Raw genomic sequence first — 17698 nt, 5'->3', positions numbered from 1 at the left:
TAACTCATCAAAACGTCGAGATACCCAAAAGGAGCAACAACATAATGCAGGCCGAGCAAAACATGGCGCGTGAAGATAGGTACAAATGGAACTCTTCGCTAGGTAATCAATCATCTTGAAGCAGCAGTGAAATCAACCACCAGAACACCGAGTATATCACCACCACCTTCCAAATCCCCGGAAAGTGTCTACATAGTAAAACCCAAGACCTGGTCTAGTAACTTCGTCCCCCTTCTGCCTGTAGGTACTTTCTACCAAGAAAATGGTTTATGCTTCTCACCTACGCGAGTCCAAGATGCGTAACGGACAAAAAAAAAAAAAAAAAAAAAAAAAAAAAAAAAAAAAAAAACGACCCTTCCTCATACATCCAACCATAATACATGGAAACAATGAAGGCAAAATCAAAAAAGAAGAAGGAGGTAGCGTTGAAAAAAAGCGAGTGAGACAAAACAAAAAGAACAACCGCTACCAAAACTACGTAGTACCGCTCCAAACTATAAGATAGACTTTGACAACCGTTCGCCCTGTCGGTATGAACTCAACACTGAACTTGAAAACTGGACTGAAACAAACATCACAAGAAAGTTCATTCATTGCTCCGAAGTAAGTCAAGTCTCCACTTGCAAAAACCAAACCAAACCAAACCAAACCAAACCTACTTTCTTCTTGCCACTTCCTCCCAACTCCATCCATCCATCTCTTCCTCTATCGTACGTACGTATCATCCACATCACATTTACACAACACAACCTCCAAGCACAAAATAAATCACTCCTTTGTCCATTCCATTCCTTCCACACTACACCCCTCACCCAGCTTGCTACTTGGAACCAGATCCAAAATCCTGTCCACCTTCCAGTTGCTGCTGCTGCTGCTGCTGACCTGATGCGCCGCCACCGCCACCATGAAGAACCTTGACCTTCTCGCCCTTCCTTTGCTTAATCACAAATTCGGCCATAATCTGGATATGATCCGCGGGGAAATGGTAGTTAGGGAAACCCGGCACCCTCTTGAGATGGTTCTGATCGGGAGGGCCAAGCAACTCCACCACTTCGAGCGTGTTGGTCGAGTACCAGATATAATCAATGACTTCCTGGAATCCGGGCACGTAGTTGGTGAAGGACAGCTCGTCGGGCGTGCCGTTGAGATGGACGTACGCGGACCGCATGCTAAACGGATGGGCGACGCCGTCGCGCGTAAAGTTGCCGTACTGGTGGCCTCCAAAATCGGATTGCTCGGGCGTGACGCGGCCCATGGACAAAAGCTCGTAAACCGAGGATTCCTGCGTCGAGTTGTAATCGCCGCAGACGATGAGGGGAATGTCCGTGTTGGAGCGGTACTCCTGCGAGGGGCCCGGCTCGGGCATTTCGGGTTTTGGAATGTCGCTCTCGACAGAGACGGATTGCGGGATCTGAATGCCGCGCTTGTCCTTCAGGGGTTGCCAGCGGACATACTTCTCGGCATACTTGGTGATATTCTCCATAAGAATAGCCGTCTGGACAAGCTTGACGTCGGCTAGTGTTGGCTCCCAAGCCAGATGCGTGTTGGCGACAATGACGCGCGCGCCCGTGCGCCTGCTCTCGAAGAAGCAGATGATGCCGATGTTGTCCTTGGGCATGACTCGGTTGAAGATATCGTGCTGGTTCTTCATGTCCGGACGGTTGATGGCAATGTTGGCGTAGTCGATAAGCTGCTTGTCGAGCAGGATCCACTTGCTTCCCTTGTAGAAGATGGCGCATCCATCAACTGCTGCCGCATCCTTCTCGTTCATTGTCTTGGCCTTGGGCCGTGGCCAGTGCACACCCTTATAGTCATTCTGAGCCAGCTCCGGGCTGAAGAAATCCCTGAACACGTCCGTAGCAATTTCCTGCAGACACAACATGTCCACGTCCCTGTCCCGTATTTCCTGGAGAATCCTCTCCTTTCGGTATTCCCAGGAGAGCGCTCCCGTAGGCGTATAACCGTACATGGTGGTTGTCGCAAACTTGTCGCATAGGATATTCCAGGTCATCACCTTGATCCGCTCGAGACTGGGCGATACGTCTTCTTGTACGACGATGGGTTTCCGAGGACTGGGAGGAAGAGGAACTGCAATAAGCGCGTTAGCTTGACAGCTGTTACGAGCTACAAATGTGGTACTCACCTGGTGCTTGTTCAAGTAGGCTATTGATCAAGCTCTTTGTTCCACGTTCCACGATCTCTTCCCTGAGACCCGGGTTGATTGGGTTTCCTTCAATACCAAGAATATCCAGCTTGTAAAGGGAGCCCAATTCGTAGGGCAGATCTCTGATTTGGTTGTCGAATAAAAGCAGTTTCTCGAGGCTGGTGCACATGCCAATCTCCGGGGGAAGCTCGGATAGTAGGTTGTTGGACGCTTCTAAAATCTTGAGGTGACGCAGTTTGCCAATCTCGGCGGGGAGGAACGTTAATCGATTGGAGGCGATATAGAGCTCTACCAAGAAGTCATAGCTGAACAGCGCCGAGGAAAGAGCGCGCAGGCCCTGACCACTCATGTCCAGATTGTGCCAGTCTTGTCGTCTATTCCTCTTTTCCACTTGGTAGGGTCTTCTCCTCACTTCCTCCTCGGAGTCACCCGAGGCGTTTGTGCCACCCGCAGTCAGGGCTCCTCCAATCCCCTTATTTTCGGGCGCCTTAAGCCGCGCGTAGTAATGAGGTTGGTGCTGCTCCGTCATTGCAGAATGTGCGCGATCCGACTCTTCCTTTAGGCGCATTTGCTTTTGCCAATGCTCGTTGGCGGGCTGCTCAGCCGGACCGCCCCTAGCGGCGACCGAGTGGCCGTTCTGGAGATTGTTGGTAGTGTAAGGGCTGGCGTTGCCCATGATGCCGCTCGAGAAGGTCGAATGGCTCATCAGGTCGTTCCTCGCGCCATGCCCCGAGTGGCCGGCCTGGAGGACCTGGTGGTGCGCATTGTGCCCCTGGTGTGGATGGCCTTGCTGTGGTACGTGGTTGTAGAACATGGGCATGTTGGGTTGTCGGCCTGGCGCGGCGCCATTGAGTCGGGGGTTGTGCCCCTGCGGGTGGTTCTGGCCGTACATGCCTCGATTAATTTGGGTCGCAGAGCTGTGGGCGGGGTTGGCTTGGGCGGCGGCTTGCTGCTGGGCGGCGGAGGGGTCGGCGATAAACTGGTTGAGCAGGGAATTCAGGAGGAGTCCCGTCGCGAGGTGGTTGTTAGAGGCGAACTGGGTGGGCAGAGGGGTCAAGAAGGACTGCTGCATATAGCGGTGACCATCTGCCATCTAGCGACGACGAATGGCGAGCAGGCCTGTGAAGGTGGTGGGGTCGGGCGCGAGGGTCGCGCGTGAAACAGCTATCTGGGTCGACCAGGTTCGGGTAGTCGATGTTGTCGGGAGGTGGAAAAGCAAAGTTGGCATGGAGCACAGCAGTCTCTTCTTCGGGCATGGATGCAGTGTCCTAAGCGTCTGCCGTTGGCGGGGGATGGTGCCAGACGTTCAGACGGCCATCCGGCAACGACAGCAGCGCAACAGCACAGCAGGCAGCGGGGGGCACGAGCTAGTGTAGTAGTCGTAGCAGCGCAAGGAGGAACCGCACGTGGAGTGCCGTGGGGTTGTCTTGACGCGCGCGGTGAGTACTCGCTGAACCGTCGATCGTCTCGGGGAGAGGAAGGTGACGTCGTCGGTGTAAGTGGTAGTCGGGTGGGTTCCGTTTCAATTCTTCTCGGAGAGGGTGGTTGAGTTGAGAAGGGGGGGGCAAGAGGCAAGCTCGACGATCGACGCAAGTTAACGGTTGTCTAATCGCATGTAGTGATTTAGAAGCACAAGCCTAAGCACGAGCGCAATGGACGAGACGAAAGTTAGTTCATGAATCAGACTGGTAACGAGCAAAGGGGGTGTGTCACGTGTGGTTGGTGAGGCAGAGAGGAGGAATATCACCACCTTGGCTGGAAGAGGAGCTTGGTCTTTCGTGGTAAGAATAGGCCAGGGAGGGACAAGAAGGTGGACACGATCAGATAAGATGCGATGCGCCGCACTAGCAGCTGATCCAAAGAGATAGAGAGAGAGAGAGTGAGTGAGACTGGAGGTAGACTCGATGATGGTGGTGGTGGTGGTGGTGGGAATAGGAGCAGTGCCGTTGCCGTGGCCGGGCTGGCTGGGTGGCACCCGGCTGTTCCTCCACTCTCACACTGACTTGCCAACCTAACCACCAAGTCTCCCACTCCCGTCGCTCGAGGCTACCTTGGTATCTGGTCTGGGCCAAGGCTGGATGGATGGAGGTCGGAGCCAAGGAGTCTGGACTGGACTGGAGGGCAAAAACGTACGGTAATGATTGTGTACACTATGCGTCCTCTGTCGATACTCGGCCGATAAAACCGTGTTTGCTGGGTGTCGCGCCCGTCAATGGATACTCGTGTGAAGATGCTGTTGTTGTGTAGTGTGTAGTGTACGGGTTGGTTGTGGTGTGTGGACTGGGGGCGGCGGCGGCGGCGGCGGTCGCTGGTGGTCAGGTCATGTCATTACTAGCCTGACTGGTCGGGGCTCCTGGGCTGTGGTTGGTGTCTCAGCCAGAACTGGGTCCCTCCTCTCGCGCAACGCAGCCGGACCCGCCTTTGGATGGAGTTCCATTCGCAGACCGCACTGCAGAGATAGCAGCCTCCACCGTGGCCCTGCTTACCTAATGCCCATTGGTTGCATCACGTGATTACCGGACCTTTGTCCGTGTGCTTGCTTTTTGAGCTATGACCAGCTGCCACCTGTCACGGGCCCCTTTCTGGCCAGCACTTACTGGCAATGGCTGGCAAGGGCTGGCATGGTCAACCGGCACCGTATTGTAGTCGCCCTTTCTAACGCCTCAAACTGATGGGTGCCTTGATCAACAGAAGATAACAGAATTCATGGCTGTCCATGGGAATTGCACATCTTCCCATCATAACAAAGTCTCAACTGAACCATCAGCATCAAAACGGGAGTCATCAATCCACTCCAGCCGGCCACGGCCTATGACGATATCAGACGGAACTCGCTGATTATCGACTTTATTACCCCATTAGTCCACATCATTGCTTCTTTCTTCTTTCCCTATCTGTCGCCTTGCATTCACTCGCTCCCCGACAACTTGTCTTCTTGCACCATTCTCTCTTTGGATGATGACATTCCAATGGCCCTTGAGGGGATCAGGCCGATAACGAACAAAGGCGCCCATTCGACCTTTATCAATAAGCTGTTGAGTACCTAGCCTCCGCAATGCTAACATGGCTGTCAAGTTCCTTGCTCTCTTCGTCCTAACAGATAGCGTCAGTCGTGCCGTTGTGTCTTCCAATCTTGGGAATAAGGAGAACCTGAACTTATTGACCTCGAATCTCTCGTCCTTGAGAGGCTGCTGGGTGAGGGTGAATTTGGAGTGGGATCCAGGGTTGACTCTCTCCGCATACTGGATGACATCCTGAATGGTTCTCGTGACATGGACGGCAGAAATGCCCGCAGCAGCCTGAAGTGCCAAGACAATTTCCTGGATATCATAGCCGGAGATGGGGCTGTCGAGGTTCGTTCGAAGCAGCTGGCACTGCTGCGATAAGGAAGAACCTGCGACCCATAAGGTAGATGTAAGTCAATGTCCGCTAAAACTACAATTGCACGGGATTCGGAACAAACCTGGATTAGGGAGATGAGCAGAACAGACCCGGAGGTAAGGACTGAGGATACGATGAGGACGGCTGCTGTGCATTCAGTTGTCATAAGGTAACGATAGAGGTAATGGTGTTGACGCAATGGTACGCACTGGATTGCTTTTCCGGAATTGTGGTGTTCCTGAAGCTGATGTGTGATGGAAAACTTATTGTCAACAAAGACTTTCACTTCTTACATCTTTTTAGGTCAAACATACCTTAGAGGTAGTGTCGAATATCCCCACGTTCAACGCCCGTCATGAGTTACGGCAATTCAGGGTGAAGAAGAAGAAGAAGAAGGAGATCAATTGTACCTCGACGTGTCCGAAGACTGATATGACAAGTGGAACTTATTCTCCGGTGGACGGAGGTATCCAAGTTCCACCTCAGCTTGTTGTTTCGTGAGATATGTTATATGCAGACCCAAAGACCCAAAAACTGACCAGACAAAACAAAAAGACCACCTCGTCTGATCCTGGGGTCGCTACCTAACATTTTCCGTCCTGGCAAACCTGTGCCCTGTACAATGCATGAACCCGTGATCAAAACTGACGCCCACTCGGATAGATAATGCCCATGCTCCTCATGCCTTTGTCGTAAAAATGTCTAGAGGATAGGTAGGCGCACCTCCCGTCTCAGCAATCATCTCCCTCAATAATGACACTCCACTTCTGCTTCGAATAGACCTGGCCCTTGATATGCAATTCTTTCTTACTCGCCTTGCACCACCCAAGGATGATCTCAGCGGCCTCGGCAATCGTTTCATACGAAGGGAGCTCGTTTGAGTTGTCGGGGTCCTGAGAAGAAGTAAGTAAGGGATCAATAGATGATTTTTTTTTTATCGTTATTCAGGTTCATGTGGTAGGACATACGTGGTTGCACCAGGCAATGGCTGACGACATTGAGCAGCTGACCCGCTCGCAGTTGTTGGAACCAGGACCGAGCTTGGGGACGCCAGCGACATGTCTGAGGTACTCCATGCCCTCTCGGATAAACTTTGTGATGGCAATCTTGGTGCGGACTGCCGGTTCCTGATACCATTCGTCATGACAGTCGACCGTGTCGACATCGATGATCCGACGCGCGAGGGTCATGCTGGCTGGCATCGTGGCGTTGGCAGAGGTAGAAATCGCGGTGGCATTGATAGGAATTGCGGCGGCAGGCTGCATCTGTAAAGAGTGTTAGTGGGTGTTTTGGTTTCGATCGCAGTAGACCAAGAGCTTACCTGGAGCATGGCAAAAACGCCGCCGATGAGGATCTTGGGGAAAAACATTTTGACTGATTTCCAGTTGGATTTTTCGAGTTGGTAGGGCGAATACTGTTGTTGAAGTAGATGGCACGAGGAAACGGCAAAAGCTTTTCTTGTTGAATATGCTCGTTGGTGAGAACAGAAGAAGTGATCAAGAGGTCTTGGAGTGGTAAAGTTCTTTGTTGATGAGAACAGAAGAAGTGGTCAAGAGGTCTGGAGTGTGTGTGTGTGTGATGATGATGATGGAGAAAAAACACAACTGCCAGAAGGGGGGAGGAGCGAGTTCTTATACAATTCCTGACGGCCATTGGAAAAGGCCACGAAGGCAAGATGCGTAAGAGAAAAATGGAATCCGAAGGACTTCCATATTTTTGCGGCGTATGTGCATCGCATGCGTGCCGAAGGAAAATAAAAAATAAAAATAAATAAAAGCAATGCCATGCTTCTTCTCTCACTCTACCTGCATTATTCAGGGCCCGCTCTGCTGCTTCAAGGCTGTTGACTGTGAAGATGGGTTTGTACATGCATCTTCTGCGGTATGAACTTTCCTCAACCAGGCTGATCGCGTGAAAACTGGATTCCAGACGCGCAACACGGGCCAAAGGACCACGAAAGATGTGGCAATTGTTTTTCACACAGACTGTCTGGCTTAGGCTGATGATGACTGCCAGACGTTCGGGTGAAGGATCCATGTTGCCATGCACGACCAATTTTTGTTCCTTGTGATCAAAACACCACATACACGGCATATCCAGGGCTGGGGCGGGTATGCTTTTTCGTGCAGCCAATGCAGTATGACCACCGTTTGGCGCCAGCCGCGCCCTTTGAGCTTCGGAGTCGTCTGTATCCGAAGGCTCGGGCTATCCGCCCCCGAGTTTAGGTTTCCTGGAAATCAGGCAGAATCTGTAAGCACACTGCACGAATATGTGCATTTCATGCCAGAGAAAAAAAATTGTTGGATATAGCTTGCGAGCCCCGATATTGGATTCTTCGGCTTTGAGGTTCTTTTCCGCCTACCGAGTTCCAAAATGACACTTTCCAAATCAACGTCTTGCATAAAGTTTCTGGTGGGCAGAGAAGTATGATTATCTTAGTACATATGCTTGCAGATTCTGCCTGTTTTCCAGGGAAAGCTCAAGTTGTATTCCTCGAGTCGCTGCGGTACGGTGGTGTTGTTCCTTTTCAGTGTATTGAGTGACGTGTTTGCTAGTGTCATCGGTATATCGGCATATCGGCGGTGGTGTTAGGGCTCCTTAGTCCGGAACTTCGAGGCGAGGATACTCGTAATGCCGTAGCAAGACATATAACCGTAATGGTTCGAGGTAGTTCTGCAGACGATGGCTGGGATGGTGGCGGTGTGGATGGTCTGTGAGTTAGATGTGACCACATGTACTTGTATTCAGCAAGATATCTCGTCGGAAACAAGTGGCCTTGAAAGCAGGTTCATACCTGCAGCATGACCGGTTGGTATATGTAGACCCGCAAAGAATGTCGAGTAGAGCGTGTTGGTGGCGATGTTGATGTTTACAAGGCTGAAGGTCTTGATGTCTAGCGAGTCGACGAGTGGTAGTCAAATCAAGGTTGGACATCCAGGACCGATCGCTGATAAAAGGTCTGGACGAGATGATGAGGAAAGTCAGGATGGAAGACTGGTATAACAGAAAGTTTTGCGTCTTTCAATACAAGCCGATTGCAATGTCTAAGACCAAGCCTGAAGAAAGTCGGGAAAAATCAGTCAGTCTCCGTTGGCCTTGTAAGTGGGATTCAAGTTGTCTCGAGAGAGGCCTAATACCGGCTGTCGCTGCGGATCTTCTTTTCCCTTCTTTATCAGCTCACATGCTGGAATCGGGCAGCCCACCCAACATGAACATTTCGACTTTCAAGTGGTGGCGTTACAGTTCTATTACTATCAGTTCTTCTCCGTGTCCCTGTCAGCATATTCTTTCCGCCATGGAACTCACGGATATCGTTCACTTACCTGCTATCCAAACCCCTTCTCCAGCCACATAACCCCATCTCCGTTCAACATTTCAGTCCTATGTCGCTCCCGTCATCCTTATTCAAGACGAAGACCCCTTGACCGCACTGCCCATATCCTCCTTCGCACCTTCTCGATCCCACGTCTCCCTCTCTAACCTCTCCACTCCGGCAATCAATTCCCATATCCTCTTGCGCGCCCTGATCGTCTCCTCCTGCTGCAACTTCCACGTCTTCTCAAACTGAGTCAACATAAACTCGGGCATGGCCGTCTTGCCTGCCTTGCGATAGTCGTAGATGACGACGTCTTCTTCCAGCCGGGCAGCGGCGCGGCGATGTTGGTGCGAGAGGACGATGCAGTCGAGGTGGAAGCTGGTTTGTCCGTGCTGGGGCGGCGTGGAGAGGCGGTGGTAGACGGAGATACGGTCGGGGTAGACCATTGGCTGGGGGAGGGTTAGTGGAGGAGGGGGGTTGAAGGCGGAAGGGAATCATGGAGGGGAAAAGGACATACGAATTTGAAATCACACTTTAGGGACTTCATGATTAGACCGATGGCCTTTGGCTGCATTAGTTCCGCCCACTCTTGCCTGTGAGCTGGGTCGACGTGCACGGAGAAGTTGGTGATCCAGTTGACTCGTGCGGATTCGGCGTAGCGGTAGTAGTTGACGTTGTTTACGTGGCCCTATTGCTTCTCGTTAGCTCTTATCCTGATGTACTTAGCGCCCCATTAATCCAGCTGTATTGCTTCACACTCTCTCCTCTCTGCCCTTCGTATTCTTTTCTTTTTCACCCTGCCCTTTTTCCTTCTCACCACATCCACCTTTCGACCATTCCCATCCATCACCTTCCGCCATCACCCCCCTCTTCTCGATCATCCATCCCCTTGCACATCTCCCAATATATTCTCATCCGATTTGTTCTCCCATATCCGCTCCTTTCTCTCTTTCTCACCCCCCTCTCTTCCCCATCTCCTCCATGACTTCCCAACTCCCCCTTCCAGTCCCATTTTTTCTCCGACCCTTCCCACCCATCCTCCATCTCCTCTTCCCCTTTTCCCCCTCCCCTTTTCTCCCCACCCCGCCCTCACATCCCCCAAATTTCATCAACTAAGGGGAAAAAAAAAAAAAAAAAAAAAAAAAAAAAAAAAAAAAAAAGAGGAGAACAAACTCACAAAACTATCCATCTCCCCCCAGACCACCTCTCGCGAATCCACTCCCCTCCTCCCGCCCGTCAAGAACCCTTCCGCACCCGCCAACAACCCCCGCCACTCCGTCGCCACCGCTCTCAAGATCACCGACGCATCTCTAATCTGAGAGGGAGAACAGCCAAAGATGATGCATTTCCCCAGGCGGGCAGGGAGGTCGGTGATCCATTTCTTGGGTGGGGGTTTGGGGATTTGTTGGTCGAGGGAAGTGATAATGGGGGATTTGCTGTGGTGATGGGTGGTGAGGAAAGGGGATGTTGAGATGCGGCGGGTGGTGCTGGTGGTGGTTCTTTGTAGGTGTTGGGTGATGGTGCGGGTGAGAAGATACCGGCCGGAGTGTGGGATAACGGGGAGAGTTGGCGGCATGGTTGCGTTGCGATGACTGCGATAACGGAGCAGCAGTTAAGGGACGTGTGAGAGGAATCAGAAACGGCAAGTAGAGGTAAGTTTGAGCAGGATGAGAATGCGAAACTCAATTCATGATGTGATCAATAATCAAGATGCTGTAAGTGAGCGGAGCGGAGCCAAGGAATGGGAGTTGGTTCGGTTGACGTTCAATCCGGTGATCCGGGCCTCGGCCTGGCCGTCGTCGTCAATCGGTAGATCGAGCCCGTCATTCTCGGCAGCGGGGTTAGCCGGGGTGGGGCTCCGCTACCTAACAGATGGGATGATGGGCACTTGGGCCGATTGCGTCCAGAGAACTGGGAATACCAAGAAGACCTGGGCCGCTCGGGAGTGTGGTCATATTTCCAATGGGAAATCCAGCAATTGTTTGTATGGCAAGCCATCGTCAGTGTTGGATTCGCAATGGCAGTCTGACGACGACGACGGTCTATGGGGCTGTTAGTGCTTATCTGCATCAGGTCGGGTCAGGGTACCCGGCTTAACCTCAAGCCATTAGTCAGCGAAGTGAAGATGTACGAGTTACCCTAACCGTAAGATATAACCAGTATAGAGGATATACTTGTTGAAAGGTTATGTTTGGCGCATGGAAAGGCTGTTCAAGTTCAGGGTCCTCGCGTTTGAGAACAGGATGTTGAAGCAATCGGTCAGTCAGTCGATCGGTTCCTTCCAGTCTCACCATATAATTTTGCCAGGCTTGACGGGACCAGATGTTCCGCATGTCACACATGTCGATGCGGGTTATCGAGGTTCGAACCTGCCGTCACTTGCCGCGCTGCGAGATTTCCAATTGAGGCACATCCGTTTGTGCCTTTTCACAGGATTCTGTACCCCCTCAATTCAGTTTCTCGCAAGATACCTACAACATCATGATAGTCATGAGACAAGGGGATTTGGAGGAGAGAGGACCAGCCTTCTCCTCTCTGTCCGAACCAACACCGTGCTCTGACCTTAACCAAGAAAGAAGTTCAATGATCAGGCGGATTGGAGTTTGGAAAGCTGGAAAGTTGGGAAGCATTCCACGACTCGCCCACCCACCCCTCGACGAGACAGCCAATCCGTGACGACCAAAAGTGCGGGGAAAATCTTGCAGAGCGCGGCTTTTCCATTTAAGCAAAAGACAGGCCGGCGAACGACCGAATCTAGCCAGAACCAGAGTCATGGGATTACTTGATAACACCTCGATGAGCGAACATTGCGCCTTGGGTAGGTAGGTGAGCATGCACATTAATGGCCGAACCACAGGATTCGTCACCCGGCTCTGGAGGCGACAAAGTGGCCGCCTGCAAGTTGATTGCCAATTTGTTAATCATGTGTCAATCTCGAAAGAGATGTGAGAGTCGTAGGGCAAGGTTGAGGTCGTCGTCTGCGACCCCGTTGTTGACGTATACACCTATCTATAACCGTCCTTTTGATCCTCGCTTGCCCTTTATTTCTTATCATCGGAGCTTCTTTTTTTGCCTTTGAAGCAGTACCCTCTCAGTCCGTCTTGATCGGAGGATCCCTTCCAGGCTCAGGTCGGAGCTCCTCTCCAGGGTCGACCACAGCCTCGAGCCTAGGTTTCTTCGTTGCTTCTTCATTCAGATCATACTTCTTATCGCTTCATTCTTTTCTCCGAAGCTGAAACCCAACCGCCAGAGAAGCAATTGTGGATCGGAGATTTCAAAACCTATCAAAGGTGGTCAACAACCGCGGTCAGTCGCGTTAGCCGCATCGAATCCCGTTCGACGTGACACAATCGACCCTGAAGCCAGATCGACATTGCGGTAGCCAAAACTAAGGACGAGACTGATCTTCCACCTTCAAAGATGTTCCATTCCACGATTCGTAAGCAACTCGGGCGATGAAAAAGACTTGGACAAGCGAGTCGTCTATTCCGTCACCGTCGTCATACTCGGCACAACCGAGGCAGCCTTCAGAACCCGCTCACATGCTGATTGCGCTGCTCGCGTGACCCCTCCTCTGATGAAGCGGAGCTGTAGTCTACAAAGGTCTACCGGACAAGACCGCACCGCTGCCCTTTTCTGACTCGAACACATCACACACGGTGTGTGCATCACCTCGTCTCTCAACCAAGACATAATCTTGTCCCGAGACATACAATCTTTTCCCCTTGTGGCTCCGTTGCTCTGGATCTGGCCCTGGCCTTACACTACACAAGCAGAAACGAACGCCCAGAACAAAAAGTTCACGAGACCGTACCTATACTAGACCTCCGGAAATGCCTTTTACTACGCTAGAACGCTAGCTAGTACGAGAACAGACCATTACCAGATGGTGTAACGGACCGAGAAGGCCGACCACAGTCCAATCCAGTCCGGTCCAGAAGCGAGGCGCAGGCACGGACACACAAAAGTCATTACAAACTTGGCTTTTCACTGTCCCGCCCGTGTGTGTGTGTGTGTGTGTGATTTTCCCTGGGCAGGGTGAATTGAGTGAGAGATCTCGTCAGTGCACACAGTAGTGTGTGTGTTACCCCTGAGCCAGGGGGTGGAGGGGGATTGCGGACACTGGACAGGGGGCGCCGGCCTCAGCAAGCGAAAAACGAACAAGACACAAAGCGTTGTGGAAAGCTCGCCCTAAAAGCAAAGCAACGAAAACAAGCCGCGCCGCGACCGTTGGCATCGCCTCACATTAGGGCTCTTTTTTATTTTTTATTTTTTTGGTTTCTTTGAGGAGAAGAAACAAACATTGAGATTCAGCGAGCCAATTTCGCCTTCAACACCAACTTGTCGTCCGTCGCGAAACAAGGACGGTGGAGTTTTACGTTCGGGAGTACGGACCGGTACTGGAAAATCAAAATACATTCCAAAATCCCCTCCCGGTCTCAGTCCTCCGATATCACCGAGAGACAAAGACGGCGGGGCTGCTGCTGCTTGCAAGAAGTGGTTTCTGGAATTGTTTGAGAAAGCACCTACATTACATTACACTACACTACACTAAGGGCGCGTTCGGCAAACCAGTAAATACCGCCAGTAAACCTTACTGGCCGTTTTTACTGAACCCTGTTCGAAGCGGTCAGTAACAGATTTGCTAGTAAATTGCTGCAAAATCAATTCCAATAAATTTTTTGCTCCACAACTCACAAATAACCAATTAAATCCATATATTTCTCTAAAAATACTATACTTCATTTTCTCTCCTCGAAATAGCTGGAAATGCTCAGAAATCCACTTTTTAACACTCAACGCAGCCATACCCCATATTTTAACGTATATTAATAATAACACCAGTAATCTACTACAATATAGTCTACCGCATTGGAAACTCATTATCATTATTATCTAGTATAAAGGAAGGTCGTGATTTTAGTGACGGCGCTTTTAATTAACCTCCTTATTCTATAGAGATAACTAATCCTTATGAATTTATACGGTTGGCAAGGTATTTTTATAATAAAGTAGTTTCTCTATGGCTATTGGGGTCAATTTAAAGACTTAATCCGTATGGGACTTTGTACGTTCTATGCCCTGGTTGAATGGTTTTATTATTGTATTGGATTATATTTGTTGCAATATGTATCCGCCTATAAGAAAGTGTTGATTTTCTTATTTATAATAGTTTAAAGCGTAACTTTCCGGATAGGATTTTACTTACTTAGTTATAGTATTGATACTATTAGTAGGTTAATTAATAAAGGTTATAAAAATTATTATACCCTATTATTTACTAGTAAAGTAGGGCGTTTTATAAGGTCCTTAATACTTACGTTATCTTTGGGAACTATAAAATTAAATTACCCCCCGTATAGACTTTTAGTATTATAGAGGGTAACCCGAAGACCTTCCTTTATTTTCGTAAGGTTTTAAGTATATTCAATAAATTATATTTTGAAGTACAATCTAGTGCTAGTATAGCGAGACCGTAGCGTAATTATATTATTATTAGTCTTATACACGCTAACTATATACATAGTCCGCCCAGTGGGCACGCGGTACTACTTCGCTCGTAGTCGGTAGGAAAAACCGTACTGTAATAGCCGGGTAAAAACCCTCCGCTTCGCTATTGCAATAGCACTATATTAGCTCTGTACCTTCCCGGTTTCCTTCCTCTCGGTATAACCTCACTATTATAACCGAAGCTATAAATTTATATTATATACATAGCCGACCCGACTCTAGCCTGTAACCGTCCTTCCTTCGTCCTCCTACTATAGCTTCTCTACAGTTAATAGTCTTTCATCCTATTTTTCCTTAATTATATTATCCCGGGCTGCCTAAATATTTCTATAAAGGAAATTTCGACCTAATTCTCTCCTTCCTTCCCTTCTTTCTTCTTTATACTATATTACCGCCTTTATTATATTATATCTATATTTTAACCGAATCCGCTCCTACTATTCGCCCATACCTAACCTAAATTAATATTATTACTACTTTATAATACTATATAAGAAACCTAACGGCGCTACTAAAAAAACGCTTACTTTAAAGACAGTTAAGGCTACGAAGGTTACAACTTCCCCTAATAATTTAGAGGGCGGCGCCGCTTCGAATATAGTATTTCTTAATATCGGCCCTATTAATTCGCTGTACGACGACGCCCCTATTAAACCTATTACCTTTAAAAAAGTTTAGAAATATTTATTAAAAGAAATATTAAAAAAGAAAAATACTACTATAAAGTATTTCCGGACTCCTACGAATTATAAATAGTATAAAATTTATACTTATAGGCTCTAATATACCCTCCTTCTAATTTATTAGAATATAGCCGTTTTTAAAACTATTTTTAATTAGGCTTAATATTTTTAGGATTTTTATAAGTATTTATACTATTACTATAGTATTTTTATTTCTAATTTATAAAGTAGTCTATCCTTTTATTCCCTATTATAAATGTTAGTTGTAAAAGAGGACCGAGGAATACCCGGACGTTAAATTTACTCTTTTAGTATATACCTTTATTAAAGCTGCTACGGCTCTATACGGTTATAATATTATTAAAAGCGATTTTAAGGTTTTTATTAGTAAGGTAGAGGCCGTAGCTACTATATAGGTTATAGCGGATTATATTAGCGCCGAACCCTCCTTTATTAGTAATTTCTTAGTTTTTAATTTAATAATTATAATTAAATCTCCTATTAAAAAAAAAAAATTTATTTATACTACTATCGATATTTTTATAAACTTTACTATACTTCGTAATAATATTACTATAATTCGTTTTTGTATTGTGAAGGTCGAAGAATCCGTCCGCCTTCTTTCTAATAAAATTAATATAGCTACTATCGATATTATACATATTAGTAAGGGAATAATAGCGGTTTATATTAAGTAAAATAACTTTAATATTTACTTCTCTACTATAAATACCCTATATTACTCCTATATTAATATTTCTACTAATTTCCTTTATATAATTTATTAATATCGAATAAATTATTTATAATATTTATAATTGTATTTTAATTATAGGTCTAGTTAATAATTCAATTTCTATTTAGCCCTATTATAGTATAAAAACGGTATTTATTAGCATTATTACCGAGGATTTTAATAAGAATAATAATAAAAATTCTAATTTAGAAAATAACTATAATCCTAAAGAAGTTGAGGCTTATAGTAATATTAATATAATATTAAATAATAGCAATATAGAATAGTTAATTCTCTAATTCCCTTAGTCTAATTATAATTTAATTTTCTTCCGGGGCTACCTTCAATATATTTAATATATATTTAATCGGCTTCTTATTAATTCCAATATAATTCCGTTCTAATTTAATAATTACTAGTTTTAGCCGGATCTTTTATATATATAATTAAATACACTAATTTATATCCCTAAACGTTTTTTCTATTTCCCTTACCTTCTTAATCTTAATTACCAATTTATATTCTTATAGCCTCCCTAACTATAGGGCCTATTTTAAAATCCGTTCCGTATTTATTTCGAACTTATTATAGAATTCCTCCTTATTTATTAATTATATAAATATACCTTCGCCCTAAAATTAGGTTTATTCCGTTTCCTAGTATTCTAACGCTAAGTATTCGAACGTCTCCTTCCCTACGCTATATTAATAATATAGTATTATTATTTCCGGAATTTTTCTTTCGAAAAGGAATATTCGTAGGCCTATCTTCCCAATTCTCGCCTATATTAATAGGGAATTTATTACTTTTAATAAATAGTATAATGTAGGATTTTTATTTATATTAGGCCGTATATAGTATTATAGTATAGTTCTATTAAATCGTACTTATACCTTTATAATACTAAAGTATTTTCTCTTCCTTATAATTTCTATTACTTTTATATACTATTTTACTACCTACTCCCTCTTTATCGCCTCTTTTAATTACTTCTCCTTCTCCTCCGGCGTAAATTCTCTCGCTTCTTTTTATAATACTAATATATTTTTAAATAGCGCCTATTATACGGCCTACTCAACCTTCATTCTACTATTAATTAATATTAAATTTAATAAATATTATATTTTTCAATCCTAAACCTCGGCTATTATTTATACTAATATACTCTATATAAAAATTATAATTAGGGAATAGGTTAACTACTCTTTAAATACCCGGATTCTCTTATTAAAATAAAAGTTAAAGGGGGGGTAAAAGGTCTCCGTTTCGAGGTTAAATATTAATACTGCTTTATATATATTAGAAATTACCCGTAGGTAATTATTTTAAATTACGGCTAAATCCCGTATTAATTTATAAAATTCCCCTATTAATTCCGTCGGAATATAATAAATTAATATACCGTAAGTTATTACCGCCCTAATTATTTTAGTATAAACCTCTTACGTTCGTACGAAATTATATCCCTATATCTTCGCTATAATTCGCACTAGGGTATATATTTATATCAATATTTTCTTTTTTATTATTTAGAAGTGCGCTCTGTAAATGAATTTACAATCGAACTATATATTTAGGAATTATATTATTTCCGTAGGTATTAATTAGTAGCCTTTTAAATTAACCGTCTCTTATTTAGGCTATTATATCTATATAAAATAAATAAATTCCGATTTTATTACTTTAAATTCTATTCCCCTTTCTATTGTCTATTCGTAATAGATTCTCTATATAATCGCGAATTTTTCGCAATTCTCCCTTATCGACTTTGAAAAGGCTAAAATATTAATATTATTAGCGAATCCTATTATAATAATACTTTTAAACCTTTTTAGTACTTTATATAACATTATAATAAAGAGGAGGAATAAGATTAGGGAGAAGGGGGAGCTTTATAATACCCTTGC

The 17698-nt window shown here is 46.1% G+C and overlaps 5 protein-coding genes across 5 annotated transcripts; 1 reads left to right on the top strand and 4 right to left on the bottom strand.

Moving 5' to 3' along the window:
* Positions 1 to 662: 662 nt before the first annotated feature.
* B0T23DRAFT_2216 (glucose-repressible alcohol dehydrogenase transcriptional effector) lies at positions 663 to 3713 on the bottom strand. Its single transcript, XM_062833739.1, has 2 exons — positions 2144 to 3713; positions 663 to 2088 (listed from the first exon to the last, which is right to left on the bottom strand). Exons 1-2 carry the CDS (start codon positions 3255 to 3257, stop codon positions 821 to 823), a joined length of 2382 nt encoding a protein of 793 aa, XP_062696457.1. The 5' UTR covers positions 3258 to 3713; the 3' UTR covers positions 663 to 820.
* A 1573-nt stretch (positions 3714 to 5286) lies between these two features.
* B0T23DRAFT_296775 (uncharacterized protein) lies at positions 5287 to 5700 on the bottom strand (the record flags this gene model as incomplete). The annotated part of the gene is made up of 2 exons (XM_062834292.1): positions 5287 to 5558; positions 5628 to 5700. Coding segments are annotated over 2 exons (345 nt in total), but the record flags the coding sequence as incomplete, so codon positions are not given.
* A 268-nt stretch (positions 5701 to 5968) lies between these two features.
* B0T23DRAFT_433760 (uncharacterized protein) lies at positions 5969 to 6914 on the bottom strand (the record flags this gene model as incomplete). Its single annotated transcript, XM_062840464.1, has 3 exons — positions 5969 to 6438; positions 6514 to 6810; positions 6867 to 6914. 3 exons carry the CDS (start codon positions 6912 to 6914, stop codon positions 6277 to 6279), a joined length of 507 nt encoding a protein of 168 aa, XP_062696455.1. The 3' UTR covers positions 5969 to 6276.
* A 2011-nt stretch (positions 6915 to 8925) lies between these two features.
* B0T23DRAFT_2147 (Thioesterase/thiol ester dehydrase-isomerase) lies at positions 8926 to 10748 on the bottom strand. The gene is made up of 3 exons (XM_062833624.1): positions 10039 to 10748; positions 9379 to 9549; positions 8926 to 9310 (listed from the first exon to the last, which is right to left on the bottom strand). Exons 1-3 carry the CDS (start codon positions 10435 to 10437, stop codon positions 8951 to 8953), a joined length of 930 nt encoding a protein of 309 aa, XP_062696454.1. The 5' UTR covers positions 10438 to 10748; the 3' UTR covers positions 8926 to 8950.
* B0T23DRAFT_368631 (uncharacterized protein) lies at positions 10082 to 11454 on the top strand. Its single transcript, XM_062836460.1, has 2 exons — positions 10082 to 10903; positions 11036 to 11454. Exons 1-2 carry the CDS (start codon positions 10529 to 10531, stop codon positions 11420 to 11422), a joined length of 762 nt encoding a protein of 253 aa, XP_062696453.1. The 5' UTR covers positions 10082 to 10528; the 3' UTR covers positions 11423 to 11454.
* Positions 11455 to 17698: the final 6244 nt, after the last annotated feature.

Source organism: Neurospora hispaniola (genome assembly GCF_033458365.1).
Source record: "Neurospora hispaniola strain FGSC 10403 chromosome Unknown B0T23scaffold_1, whole genome shotgun sequence".
Lineage (NCBI taxonomy): Eukaryota > Fungi > Ascomycota > Sordariomycetes > Sordariales > Sordariaceae > Neurospora > Neurospora hispaniola.
This window is presented reverse-complemented; position numbering and strand designations above follow the sequence as displayed.